Source organism: Muntiacus reevesi, chromosome 4 (assembly GCF_963930625.1).
Source record: "Muntiacus reevesi chromosome 4, mMunRee1.1, whole genome shotgun sequence".
Classification (NCBI taxonomy): Eukaryota; Metazoa; Chordata; class Mammalia; order Artiodactyla; family Cervidae; genus Muntiacus; species Muntiacus reevesi.
In genome coordinates this window covers 22949645-22963572 of record NC_089252.1, presented here as the reverse complement: position 1 = coordinate 22963572, position 13928 = coordinate 22949645, and the positions used below count along the sequence as shown (strand labels likewise).

Sequence of the window (13928 nt, the reverse complement as noted above, 5' to 3'; positions counted from 1 at the left end):
ATCAATTTTTCAGCCCTCAGCTTTCTTCACAGTCCAACTCTCACATCCATATATGACCACTGGAAAAACCATAGCCTTGACTATATGGATTAGATTAGTCTAATGAGAAGAGCAAAGGTTGAGAATATTAACTTTAACACAATACATAGGAGAGAACTGTGATTACATAGAAAGTATTATGACCAAATTGATCATTTAACAGTTATGAGTCTATATACACTGAATAATATGACCTACAAATAAAGTAAAACTCACAACTTAATTCCTGAAGGAAATTTGAACATACTACCAATAGACAGCAACATTCAAGTAGACTGAAATACAGGAAATTTTATGTCACAAAAAACATAATTAGTTTGAACTAAACATTTTATTGGAGGAGGAAATGGCAACCCACTCCAGTATTCTTGCCTGGAGAATCCCCGTGGACAAGGAGCCTGGTGGGCTACAGTCCATGGGGTCTCAAAAGAGTCAAACATGGCTTAGCAACTACCCAACAACAACAAAACATTTCATTAGTTTATTTGCTCACACATTACCTATGAGGGGAAAAGTGGCCTTGATCATATAAATATTTGATAACTCCATACAAATTAAAGTTAAGAAAAATAATTTTTTCCTCATTTTACTGAAGTATAATTGATAAAATTATATACACTTAAAATATACAATGCTATGATTTGATATATGTATATTGTGAAATGATTACTACAATCATTAATTAACACATCCATCACCTTATAGCTATCTTTGTATGTGTGCATATGATAAGAAAGCGTAAGATCTACTGTCTCAATAAATTCCAAGTATACAAAAGAGGCTTAATCATAATCACCATTCTATACATCATCCTCAGAACTTACTGATCTTATATTTTTGACCAGCATCTCTGCCATTTCACCCTTCTCCTTACCTCTGCTAACCATCATCCTCTGCTTCTATGAGTTCAACTCTTTTATTTTTTAATATTCCACAAATAGTAAAATCACCCAGTATTTATCTTTCTCTGTCTGGCTTATTTCACTTAGCAGAGTGTCCTCTAGGCTCAGCTATCTTGTTGCAAATGGCTGGATTTCCTTCTTTCTCATGGCTGAATAGCATTCACTGTATGTACACATATAAATATTTTTCTCACATTTCCTTTATCCACTTATCCACTAACAGACACTATTATTTTCTCAACTTGGCTATCATGAATGATGCTCCCATGAACTTGGTAGTGTAGATAGCTCTTCAAGATTCTGATTTTGTTTCCTTCTAATATAATTAGAGAAGTGGGATTTCTGGACATAGGGTATTTCTACTTTTAACTTTTTGAGGAATCTCCATGCTGTTTTCAAGCGTGGCTGTGCCAGTTTGAACTCCCATCAACAATGTATAAATGTGCCCTTCTCTCCACAACCTGACCAAAACTTATCTCTTGCATTTTTCATAAAAGTCATTCTGATAAACGTGAGGTGATATCTCAGAGTGGTTTTCATTTGCACTCATAAACTGGTCACGTGAATGAAGAAATGGTAAATGATCAATAGGAGAATAATTTTTAAAATTGTATAATCTTTAAAATGATCTCAGAATAAATTTGTTTCTGATTTTTACTGTTTCTGTATCTGGCTGACCAATAAGTTATGGAATCACTGCCTCTCTATCAACCTAAGAACTTATCATATGAAATAGTTAAGAAATGACTTATTAGCTGAACCTGAAACAGAAATAGACAAAGGAAGTGGTATTTTCTGAGAATGGGAAATATGAAAAGAAAAAAGAAAAAGAAAAGAAAGAAAAAGCTAATAAACCATACAAAGTATTGGGAGGCTGTCCTTGCTAGAATTCAATCTGGAATTTGCTCATGTCTGCCACAGATTCACTGTAGTTCACTGTACCCCTCATATCATACCTTAAATTATATATAGAGAGCAAGACTACTGAACCAATACCAAAAAATGCACTGATGCAGAAAAGACAGTGGGACTTCTGAGGATGACTCATGATAAATTAAAATGCTTTAAATTCCAGTTTTGTTTGGATCTTTCCAGAAGCAAAGAGGAAGATCAGTAGCTATAGCTATAGTACTCTAATGAATATGTGATACATAAATTTTAATCTTAAGCAATCTGCATTTGTAAATTATAGGCAGTTAGTAAAACCTCAATGATATTCAAGAAATCTATCATTTAAAGATATCTGATATGGAATTGCTAACTGAGAAAGACTGAATTTAGCTCTAGAACCTCACTGTATGCTCTCAGAGGTTTATGTATATTTTTCTTATTTTATTAGCTGTTTGTATTTCTGATTCTTGGTGTGTTTTCTCACATCCTCAGTTAATTCCACTGTGGCTTTCATAAAGTGTTTTAATAAGCAGTTCCTTAAATGGTCCATAATAGTGATCAATTCTTTTGTCCAGCAGGGACACCTCAGATTAATAACACCATATTTATAATGATGTCTAATAACGCTTGTTTCTTTCTTGGAAGCTTTACATTATATTTATAATTTTTAAATTCTTCCAGTTTCTAAACAGGGATGAGACTATGTTTCTATGAGGGAGTATATTGTCTTTCCACTCTTTAACACCAATGTGCTTAGTCACTCAGTTGTGTCCAACTCTTTGTGACCCCGTGGACTGCAGTCTGCCAGCCTCCTCTGTCCATGGGGATTCTCTAGGCAAGAATACCGGAGTGGGCCACCATGCCCTCCTCTAGGGGATCTTCCCAGCCCAGCGATTGAATCCAGGTGTCCTGCAATGCAGGCAGATTCTTTACCAACTGAGCCAGCAGGGAAGCACCTTTAACACCAATAACTGATCACAATCATAGATAGTGTCACTAATGATAAGCTATATCAATCTCTAAGTTTCTCATGTTCAAACTCTACTCTTCTGACCATATAAGGTGAATACACAAGAAAGAACTATCCAAGTGCTGATAAGAGACAATTTCATATAAATTAAAGGTTATTTGAAAAGCATTACTGACACCTTCAGCAGAATCCTTTCTAATTACTAGAAACAGTTTAACCATTGTCACCTAGAGGAAAGAGAAGAGATGACAAATTTCTTCTGTATTGAATATTATCAAGGAGAAAGGATGGGAGAGAGAGAGATAGAGATTCAGTTTCTGCATACAGCATGAGTATGAGTATTTGCTGAACTATCAGTCTAGTGTAGTATGGAAAGTATCTCTGAAATGTTCCTGCTTTCAGCCATCATCATGCATGTGGACAGCGAAACTATCCCCCGCAAAGCATATGTTCATCCATTTAATTCATTCAGCCATCCAATGAGGATCTTAGCACCTCTCTTGTGCCAGGCATAGTTCTGAGCTTTTAAGATACAGAGTAGAATGTGGAAGAAAGTTTCCTGTCCTTATAAGAATACATACTATAGCAGGATTAAAACAACAAAGAAGTAAAAATGGATGAACAAAGCAAGTTCAGACAGAGATCAGTGCTCAGAAACAAAGGAGATTATGTGATGTTCCCAAATGGCTGGGGGTAGGTATACTTCAGAATGAAAAAGCAGAGACAGTGTCCAAACGAAAAGAAACACAGCTTTTAATTATTGAGAGGTTGCTTATACAGGATTTTCCATTCGTCTCTCTCTCTGGCTAAAATGATTTGGCATTTCACTAATTACTATCATTCCATGTAAGTGCTGAAATGTCAGTCAATAAATGATTATCGGGATCCCACTGTGTCCTCAGCACCAGTACAATTGGATAATGTAGTAGAATTCAAACGAATACTTCCACTGCTGTGATAAAATATGAGGTGAGGGATGCTTAAGTCAGTAAGTACTTAAACCTTGTTTTGAGAGCTGGGTTTGAGCTTAAGCTTCCCCAGTCCATCCAATTCCCAGGAACTCCTCCAAGAGGAGGCAGCATTTGTTGCCTGCCACTAGATGGCACCAATTATTTTCACATTTTTAAGACAAAAATAAAAAAGAAACAAAACAGGAAACCAACATATCTTTTTCTATGCAACGGCCACATTTAAAATGGAAAAATGGTGTTATGAGGCACCATGATTAATAAAATGATTATTCTTTTACTAGTGATTTTCTTATAGGAGGGAATGTTCATTCACTCACATGCATGTCTATTTGACGCATATTTCTTCCAAATAATCTCTGTGAAAATATATTAGCAGTATCTTTGAAATATTAAAAGGGAAAAAGTAATTGAATATATAGAAAATATATATCATAATTTAATATATATCAGGGTCAAAAATATTTAATAAAAATATATTATGATATTACATATAATTTCTATAAAGTTTTGCAGGAAATAGTTTTAATAAAAACAATAGAGTTGTTTATTTTTGTAATTTCCACTTTGTCTCAAATAATAGTAACATTTATTTTTAAAAAACACGGTATTTATTATTTTAATTAAATGCAACAAAAATTATTATGAAATGTAAAATGGGATATGAATCACTTAACTAAAGGTATATCTGATATTTTATATCAAAAATTTAATATGGATAGCTTAATAAAACTTAAAACTTCAGATCTAGAAAAACACATTTTATCATATGACCTCCTTTTTTCTGACTAGTTTACAGTTCAATTAAAATATATGTAAGATTTTTTCAAAGGAAAAGAACATGAAATATCCTCATTTTATTTTTAAAAAAAGAAGTGGCTGGTAAACATTCAATGTTTATTCAGAACCAAAATTAACTGTTTTCATATCTCCCAGCAGAAACACAAAAATGGCTCTGGAATAAATATAACCTGCCATCAGTAAACTTCAGAATAAAAGGAAGTACAGTGACAAAATAAGAGGGCACATAAAATGCACTGAAAAGAATGTATACAGCATTCATATGCTCTATGAATATATTATAGTTACTTACAGTAAATGAAATAAAAAGGAAAAGTTGCATGCTCATCATGCTAACATATTTATTTTAAAAATCTAAACATCTTTCCTACCTCAGGATGACAGATGAGTGCCTCAAACTAGGTGTTAATGTGACTATCACTACATTTCCTTCATTCTAAAATGGCCCCAATATAATACTCACCTTAATACTGGCCAGAGTGTTTTGCCTCATGTTAAATAACGTTCTGTACCTCTGTTCTTCCTCATAGATTCTCTCTTCACAGGCTTTTTTCTCATTTACAAGATGATCAAATACAACTTGTGCATGTTCCTTTTTCTCTCTCAAGGTTATAAACTGGTCACTATGAAGAAAGAAAGAGTTGCACTGACCACTATTCAATTCACATTTAGTCTTCTAACATGTATTTATAATACAGTTAAAAATATGCAACACTGAAGTCTTAGAACTGAGTTTCTATGGAAAAATTCCCTGGTCCTTTCCATAGGTCTGTACCCATGACATACATCTAAATGATCCAGGTGGAAGACAATTTCTGGAGATTCAGTGGATTCTCTTGGCTGCTTACCCAGTGCACCTCTGTTTTGTTGTCATTCCAAAAGAACTCCCCTCCACACAGCACGTAACTCCAAGGGTGCAGTCTGATCAGATTAAACCAACCAACACGAGGCTAATTATTCACCAGTTAAGATATATATTAGAGTTTCTCTAATAGCTCAGTTGGTAAAGAATCCGCCTGTAATGAGGGAGACCTGGGTTCAATCCCTGGGTTGGGAAGATCCCCTGGAGAAGGGAAAGGCTACTCACTCCAGTATTCTGGCCTCGAGAATTCCATGGACTACATAGTCCATGGGGTCGCAAGGAGTCAGACATGACTGAGAGACTTTAAAAAATATATATATATGTATATATATGTATATGTATATATATATATATACATATAAAGATAGTGCAATAAGATGAAAGGCAAGAGCCGAATTCCACATAGAAGGCACTCACACATTAACTAAATGTGAACAAGGGCTCCTGTTTTCAAATTTGCTGACAACAGTCACAGTAGAGAGAAAGAAACACAAAAATGAGCACTTGTGTTGAGCTGACGAATCAACTAATCTCGTAGCTTACTCTAACTAGAGGCCTCTTGTTATGTAAAATAATTAACTTCCTTATTATTTAAGCTTGGGTGTGTGTGTGTAGTGTATACGTGAAAGAGAAAGTGTTATTTGCTTAGTCCTGTCCAAGTCTTTGCAACCCCATGAACTGTAGCCTGCCAGGCTCCTCTGTCCATGGACTTCTCCAGGCAAGAATACTGAAGTGGGTTGCCATTTCCTTCTCCATGGATCTTCCCTACCCAGGGATAGAACTCGGGTCTGCCACATTGCAGGCAGACTCTATACCAGCTGAGCCACTGTCCCTATGTATTTTGTTATTTGCAATTAAGTACATCCTGACTCAAAGGTAAAATTATTTTTTATGGTGAAACCAGTTATATTAGGAACTATACTAGTAGAAAAAAATCATTTAAAAGTGGTTAAAACAATGCTGTAAAAATAAATGTATTTTAGAAATAACTGCCAGAGTTGATCAGTAACCCAGAATCCAGAATAAGCAGAGTTGCAAAAGCTCAGCACTGTCTTATGTTACCCACATTCGTTTTCATCTCTACTGGTATGGAAAATTGAATCATTTTCACAGTTAGCTATAAAGGCAGCAGGACTAAAAATTTTGAGGGTCTAAAATGGTAAAGTACTTTGAATATAATATCTCATTTAACACAACAACCACCCCATGAAAGGATAATTATTATGGCCATTTACAGATGAAAAACCTAAACTTCAGTATACTAAGCTTGTACAAGCTAATTAATAAATGACAGACCCAGAGCTCAAATACAGTTCTGACTAGCTGTATTTGATTCAGCAGCTCAACACAAAATACTCTTTTTTTTCCCCTTCTTTCTCTATGCTGGCTATTATTAGCAAATTTGAAAACATGACTCTGGTCATGTGTTTTAGACGGGTGCCTCTTCTTTTAAATGGAATAAAGTCCTCCCCTTTCATCTATCTCACCCCTGGTTTTTCCACTTCATCACTCATACTAACAACATCCATAACTCTTCTGTGACGTCCTGTGGAAGTATTCACTAATAGCAACATTGACACTAGGCGAAAGAATCAGTAGATTATTCCTAATACAGTTAATCTGCAGTAATCTTCCGTTCCAGTCCTAGTTTAGGAGTCAGTTCGCACCATCAGAAGAGCATACAGTTTGGAACAGGACAAACCTACACTGGAGTAGTTCCACTGCAAATCAGTGCTGCAGTCTTCATCATGTGATTGCCCTGAGTCTGTTCCTTCAGCATTCATGTGTGAATGTTACGATATTCATATTCATGTGTGAATGTTATGATATGTATGAATGTCATGATATAAGAATTTACTGTGAGAACTGGATGTGACAGGTGCTTAGATTGCCCTTACAAAATACCCGGCACACTAGGAAGTCAATCAACGTTAGCTCTAAGTCTTATTTGACACTGCCATCCCTGTTAATTAATAGATTTGTAAATGACACACTATTCTTCTTCTCCTCTTCCAAGGTAAAGGCAAAGTTTAGTCAAGTTTAGGAAGGGAATTGATTCATTGAAACTTGGTGCCCAATCTAGCTTTAAGGCAATATAATCTAGGTACAGGATGGAAGGAAACGTAAGAGTTGAAATGGTAAGAATCTTGATGAAAAAAAATTCATCAGCAGCTCCCCTATAACATCTTTGCAAGTTTAGTGTAAATTATATAATTTCAGACTTTTCCCTTTAAGCCCCAAATATTTTTAAAGATAGTAAATGACACGGATAAATATCTTTCAAAGAAAATGTCTCCTCGCTTTCTTACCTGATATTCTGAATATGACCCAGGAATTTTCAGATAAAGCTGTATGACTATTTTGAAAATAAGCTTTTACCCTGTGGTAATAGCTAAACAAATCCTGTGGAGCTCATTGACTTGACTCCATTAAAATATTAATACATAGTATATTAGACTGTGAATAATGTTTTTCTGATATTTTATCCCTCAAGTGTTATGATTTGCTAATGGTGTATTAGCAAATGTATTTAAATCAAATCATCATTCTTAAACGTGCCCAATGTAAATTCCTCCAGTAGGTCTCCAAATTCTGTTCTCAATTGTTATAAAATAGAAAATAAGAACCAAGAGGAGTAAAGGAAGAGTAAGTAGTTTCTAAGTGGGGAGGGCAGGTCTATGGATACTGTAAGTCTTAAAGCATGATCATTCTCAAAGGGAAAGGCTTTTGTCAGGTATGCCTCAGACTAATTAGAGGAATGTACAAGAAGAATTTTTAAGACAATTAATGTAAATAAATTACATGAAGTTTTTATACAATATCTATTTCTAAATTCTTACCTCAAAAATATTATCAAAAAGGTTGGGTGAAAAAAAGACATATTATTAACCATTTCATATAAGAGAAATACTAAAATTAGTGGAAGAGATTATGAATTTCATAACAAATAAAAGTTCTTATGCTTGGAAAAGGAGAAGCATTAGCAGTTATTTAAATAAGAATAAGCCCAGAGGAGCAACAAAAAATGAAACCAATTTATGATAATGTGTTTAGACAAAAATTATAAAATATCACCTGTATATTTCACATCAGATCATGACAGAAAATATATATTATTTCAGGAATAAATTTTAAACAGGGGAATTTGATCATATTTCTTTTATAAATGATATAGTATTTAATATTTTGATAAATTTAAAGTACTTACTTTAAATAGTCAAGTGTCTGATCAAATGCAGCCTTTTCTTTTTCTTTTTGTTCTAAGTTCTTATTCAGTTGAATGATTTTTGAATGATAAATAACTGTTTTACTTTTAGTGGTCTCTATTTCTCTAAAAATTTGTGAGCGTTTATCCTGGGGGGAAAAATCAGGAATATTTTAAATACTAGAAGTTTCCAGTTCTTGCAATTTAGAAACACAAATGGTTTTTGGCCATGTGAACAATTAAAAGCAAACAGTAGTTAAAGAAGGACGGGACACATATATACCTATAGCTAACTCGTGTTGACAAATGGCAGAGGCCAACACAATATTGTGAAGCAATTTTCCTTCAATTAAAAATAAAGGCATTTGGGAAAACAAACAAATCAGTTCAGTTCAGTCACTCAGTCGTGTCTGACTCTTTGTGACCTCATGGATTGCAGCACGCCAGGCTTCCTTGTCTATCACCAACTCCTGGAGCTTACTCAAACTCATGTCTGTTGCGTCAGTGATGCCATCCAAACGTCTCATATTCTGTTTTTTCCCTTCTCCTCTCGCCTTCAATCTTTCCCAGCATCAGGGTCTTTTCCAAAGAGTCTGTTCTTGCATCAGGTGGCCAAAGTATTGGAGTTTCAGCTTCAGCATCAGTCCTTCCAATGAATATCCAGGACTGATTTGCTTCAGGGTGGACTGGTTGGATCGCCTTGCAGTCCAAGGGACTCTCAAGAGTCTTCTCCAACACCACAGTTCAAAAACATCAATTCTTCGGTGCTCAGCTTTCTTTATAGTTCAACTCTCACATTCATACATGACTACAGGAAAAACCATAGCTTTGACTAGACAGACCTTTGTTGGTGAAGTAATGTCCCTACTTTTTAATATGCTGTGTAGGTTGGTCATAACTTTTCTTCCAAGGAGCAAGTGTCTGAATTTCTTGGCTGCAGTCACCATCTGCAGTGATTTTGGAGCCCCCCCCCCCCAAAATAAACTTTCTCACTGTTTCCATTGTTTCCCCATCTGTTTTCCATGAAGTGATGGGAACAGATGCCATAATCTTAGTTTTCTGAACACTGAGTTTTAAGCAAACTTTTTCACTCTCTTCTTTTACTTTTATCAAATGGCTCTTCCTCTAATCAATGCAAGCAACAACTCAGGTTTATGTTCTTTCCTCGAGCGTTACATCTGATCAGGTTTCCTAAAAGATGGGTTAGAACCATCTATTCTCTCTCCCTCTCTATTCTGCACTAACTTGTCTACCACCCCACCCCCCACCCCACCCCCACACACATCTGCACACCTGAAGGACCTGTCTTTTAATATGCCAGCACATGGTTATCAAACATGTACCCTGAAGGCAGGCATGAATATATTCTGATGTTTAAGAAAAAGAAGTCAATGTTTAATACCAGCATATTTACCCCAAGGCTGGCCAGTATAATCCCAGACTGGAGATTTGATTTGGCATCTATTTTTGCATGACCCCTTCGTAACTGTTGGTGTCTACACTGACTGGCTGATTTCCTGTGTGATCAACTCAATGAAGGTTGCTGACTCCACATCTGGCCCAACTTCTAGCAATGGATTCCAGTCTCAGCTGCTCCCCTTGCTCCTATTTTCCTCCATTTTCCCCTCACATGCTTCCTAATTCTTTCTCTATTCTTACAGGTTTCAAGAAGAATGAATTGCTAACCTTGTATACTTATTTTCCTATACAAATCTTCTCTTTGTCCAAGGTTTGAAACACTGAGTACTGTATTTGAATTTTCATAACATTCACTCTTTTTTTTTTTTTTTTTTCTGGAAGCTCTGGAATTCTTCCACTAATAAATGAGACGATTTAGGTTTGTTTGTTTGCTACCAGAATGTAGTCAAGCCAGCTGACAAGGATTCTTCAATGGACCCCCTAAGATATTATGTTATTTCTAGGAGAAAATTAAACCTAAAAAAAGTGTGAAAAGGCACAAATATGGGCAAAAATAAGGAGGAATGAGTCAGAGATGATGGGCAACTGTGGGTCTGGCATGCTCTCTACTACTCCTGACTTTCAGTTCAGATTCCTTAACCCATGCCTTAAATCTTAAATGAAGATTTTTATGGGAAACTGAGATTTCAGAAGCAACGGTGTCAACAACTTAGACCACCAATTCAGTGATGCTGAAGGCGGTGCTGGAGATTTTACAGTAAAGGAAAGAGACTGTACTTCCTGTTGACTGCAGTGAAAAGCAAGAAGTATATTTGTCGCTTTTCATAGGCAACATGGGGCTTCCCTGATAGCTCAGTTGGTAGAGAATCTTCCTGCAATGCAGGAGACCCTGGTTCAATTCCTGGGTCGGGTAGATCTGCTGGAAAAGAGATAGGCTACCCAGTCCAGTATTCTTGGGCCTCCCTTGTGGCTTAGCTGGTAAAGAATTCGCTGGCAATGTGGGAGACCTGGGTTTGATCCCTGGGTTGGGAAGATCCCCTGGAGAAGGGAAAGGCTACCCACTCCAGCATTCTGACCTGGAGAATTCCATGGACTGTATAGTCCATGGGGTTGCAAAGAGTTGGACACGACTAAGCGACTTTCACTCACTCACTCATAGGTACCTTCAGTGAGGCTTTGATAAATGTGAGCATCATTTCCCCTTCCATGGTTTCAAAAATATTAGAGACATCCCACAATAAGAAAAGAAATTGTTAGATGCCATATATCAATCAAGAATATATGTCTGTGTATCCTGAGTGTGCAAAATTTGGGAGACCCCAAGAACCATTAGTGAGTCTTTATGAATGCTGAAGTGTCACCAGAGCAAATTGGAATTTAGGCACAAACAGTACATTTATAATTTGGGGGGAAGTGAGAAATAGATTTAAGGGACTAAATCTGATAGACAGAGTGCCTGATGAACTATGTATGGAGGTTCGTGACATTGTACAGGAGACAGGGATCAAGACCATGCCCATGGAAAAGAAATGCAAAAAGGCAAAATGGTTGTCTGAGGAGGTCTTACAAATAGCTGTGAAGAGAAGTGAAAAGCAAAGGAGAAAAGGAAAGATATTCCCATTTGAATGCAGAGTTCCAAAGAATAGCAAGGAGAGATAAGAAAGCCTTCCTCAGCGATCAGTGCAAAGATATAGAGGAAAACAACAGAATGAGAAAGACTAGAAATCTCTTCAAGAAAATTAGAGATATCAAGGGAACATTTCAGGCAACGATGGGTTCGATAAAGGACAGAAATGGTATGAGCCTAACAGAAGCAGAAGACATTAAGAAGAGGTGGCAAGAATACACAGAAGAACTGTACAAAAAAGATCTTCATGACCCAGATAATCACGATGGTGTGATCACTCACCTAGAGCCAGACATCCTGGAATGTGAGGTCAAGTGGGCCTTAGAAAGCACCACTATGAAAAAAGCTAGTGGATGTGATGGAATTCCAGTTGAGCTATTTCAAATCCTGAAAGATGATGCTGTGAAAGTGCTGCACTCAATATGCCAGCAAATTTGGAAAACTCAGCAGTGGCCACAGGACTGGAAAAGATCAGTTTTCATTCCAATCCCAAAGAAAGGCAATGCCAAAGAATGCTCAAACTACCGCACAATTGCACTCATCTCACACACTAGTAAAGTAATGCTCAAAATTCTCCAAGTCAGGCTTCAGCAATACGTGGACCGTGAACTTCCAGATGTTCAAGCTGGTTTGAGAAAAGGCAGAGGAACCAGAGATCAAATTGCCAAAATCTGCTGGATCATAGAAAAAGCAAGAGAGTTTCAGAAAAACATCTATTTCTACTTTATTGACTATGCCAAAGCCTTCGACTGTGTGGATCACAATAAACTGTGGAAAATTCTGAAAGAGATGGGAATACCAGACCACCTGACCCACCTCTTGAGAAACCTGTAGGCAGGTCAGGAAGCATCAGTTAGAACTGGACATTGAATAACAGACTGGTTCCAAATAGGAAAAGGAGTATGTCAGGGCTGTATATTGTCACTCTGCTTACTTAACTTCTATGCAGAGTACATCATGAGAAACGGTGGGCTGGAAGAAGCACAAGTTGGAATCAAGATTGCCCGGAGAAATATCAATAACCTCAGATATGCAGATGACACCACCCTTATGGCAGAAAGTGAAGAGGAACTAAAAAGCCTCTTGATGAAAGTTAAAGAGGAGAGTGAAAGTGTTGGCTTAAAGCTCAACATTCAGAAAACTAAGATCATGGCATCTGGCCCATCACTTCATGGGAAATAGATGGGAAAACAGTGGAAGCAGTGTCAGACTTTAATTTTTTGGGGCTCCAAAATCACTGCAGATGGTGATTGCAGCCATAAAATTAAAAGATGCTTACTCCTTAGAAGGAAAGTTATGACCAACCTAGAGAGCATATTAAAAAGCAGAGACATTACTTTGCCAACAAAGCTCCATCTAGTCAAGGCTATGGTTTTTCCAGTGATCATGTATGGATGTGAGAGTTGGACTGTGAAGAAAGCTGAGCACCGAAAAACTGATGCTTTTGAACTGTGGTGTTGGAGAAGACTCTTGAGAGTCCCTTGGACTGCAAGGCGATCCAACCATTCCATCCTGAAGGAGATCAGTCCTGGGTGTTCATTTGAAGGACTGATGCTGGAGCTGAAACTGCAATACTTTGGCTACCTCATGCAAAGAGTTGACTCATTGGAAAAAACCCTGATGCTGGGAGGGATTGGGGCAGGAGGAGAAGGGGATGACAGAGGATGACATGGCTGGGTGGCATCACCGACTCGATGGACATGAGTTTGAGTAAACTCCGGGAGTTGGTGATGGACAGGGAGGCCTGGCGTGCTGCGATTCATGGGGTCGCAAAGAGTGGGATGCAACTGAGCGACTGAACTGAACTGACTAATTTTTTTCTCTAGCCTGGTAACAGGTTTCAGCAATTTTGAGGCTCTCAAAGACAGTTTCATGCCCAGACTTGGAAGGTTCTGGATATCTAAAACGAAGTAAATTAACGCTTTACTATATAACATTTTTCATTGCTTTATTTAAAAAACTTTGAAACCACATATTTTCAAAATAGTAGATAATACAAATTATATTCATATTCTAATTTATTAATTCCAAAAAACATTTTAAATATTTATTTAAGATTTAATAAATATTTTCACATTATCTAAATGTACTATTTCCAGGTTCTATACCTAAGATTTAATATGGGGCTAAACATAGTAAAAACTCAGTAATACTATTTAGCTTGGGCCATGACTGAAACGTTTATGCAGAGTAAAAGATAAAATTATTTGTCTAACTTAGGTTCTTAGAAGGCAGCAATGCTGC

General features: G+C 36.7%; 1 protein-coding gene across 1 annotated transcript in view; it reads right to left on the bottom strand.

Moving 5' to 3' along the window:
* The window catches only part of CCDC178 (coiled-coil domain containing 178), a 356491-nt gene that overhangs the window by 223498 nt on the left and 119065 nt on the right, over positions 1-13928 (bottom strand). The window contains exons 16-17 of the mRNA XM_065934984.1: positions 8642-8787; positions 5035-5194 (exon numbers count right to left, since the gene is read on the bottom strand). Coding sequence (XP_065791056.1) covers positions 5035-5194; positions 8642-8787 — 306 coding nt within the window. The remainder of the gene's footprint in view (positions 1-5034; positions 5195-8641; positions 8788-13928) is intronic.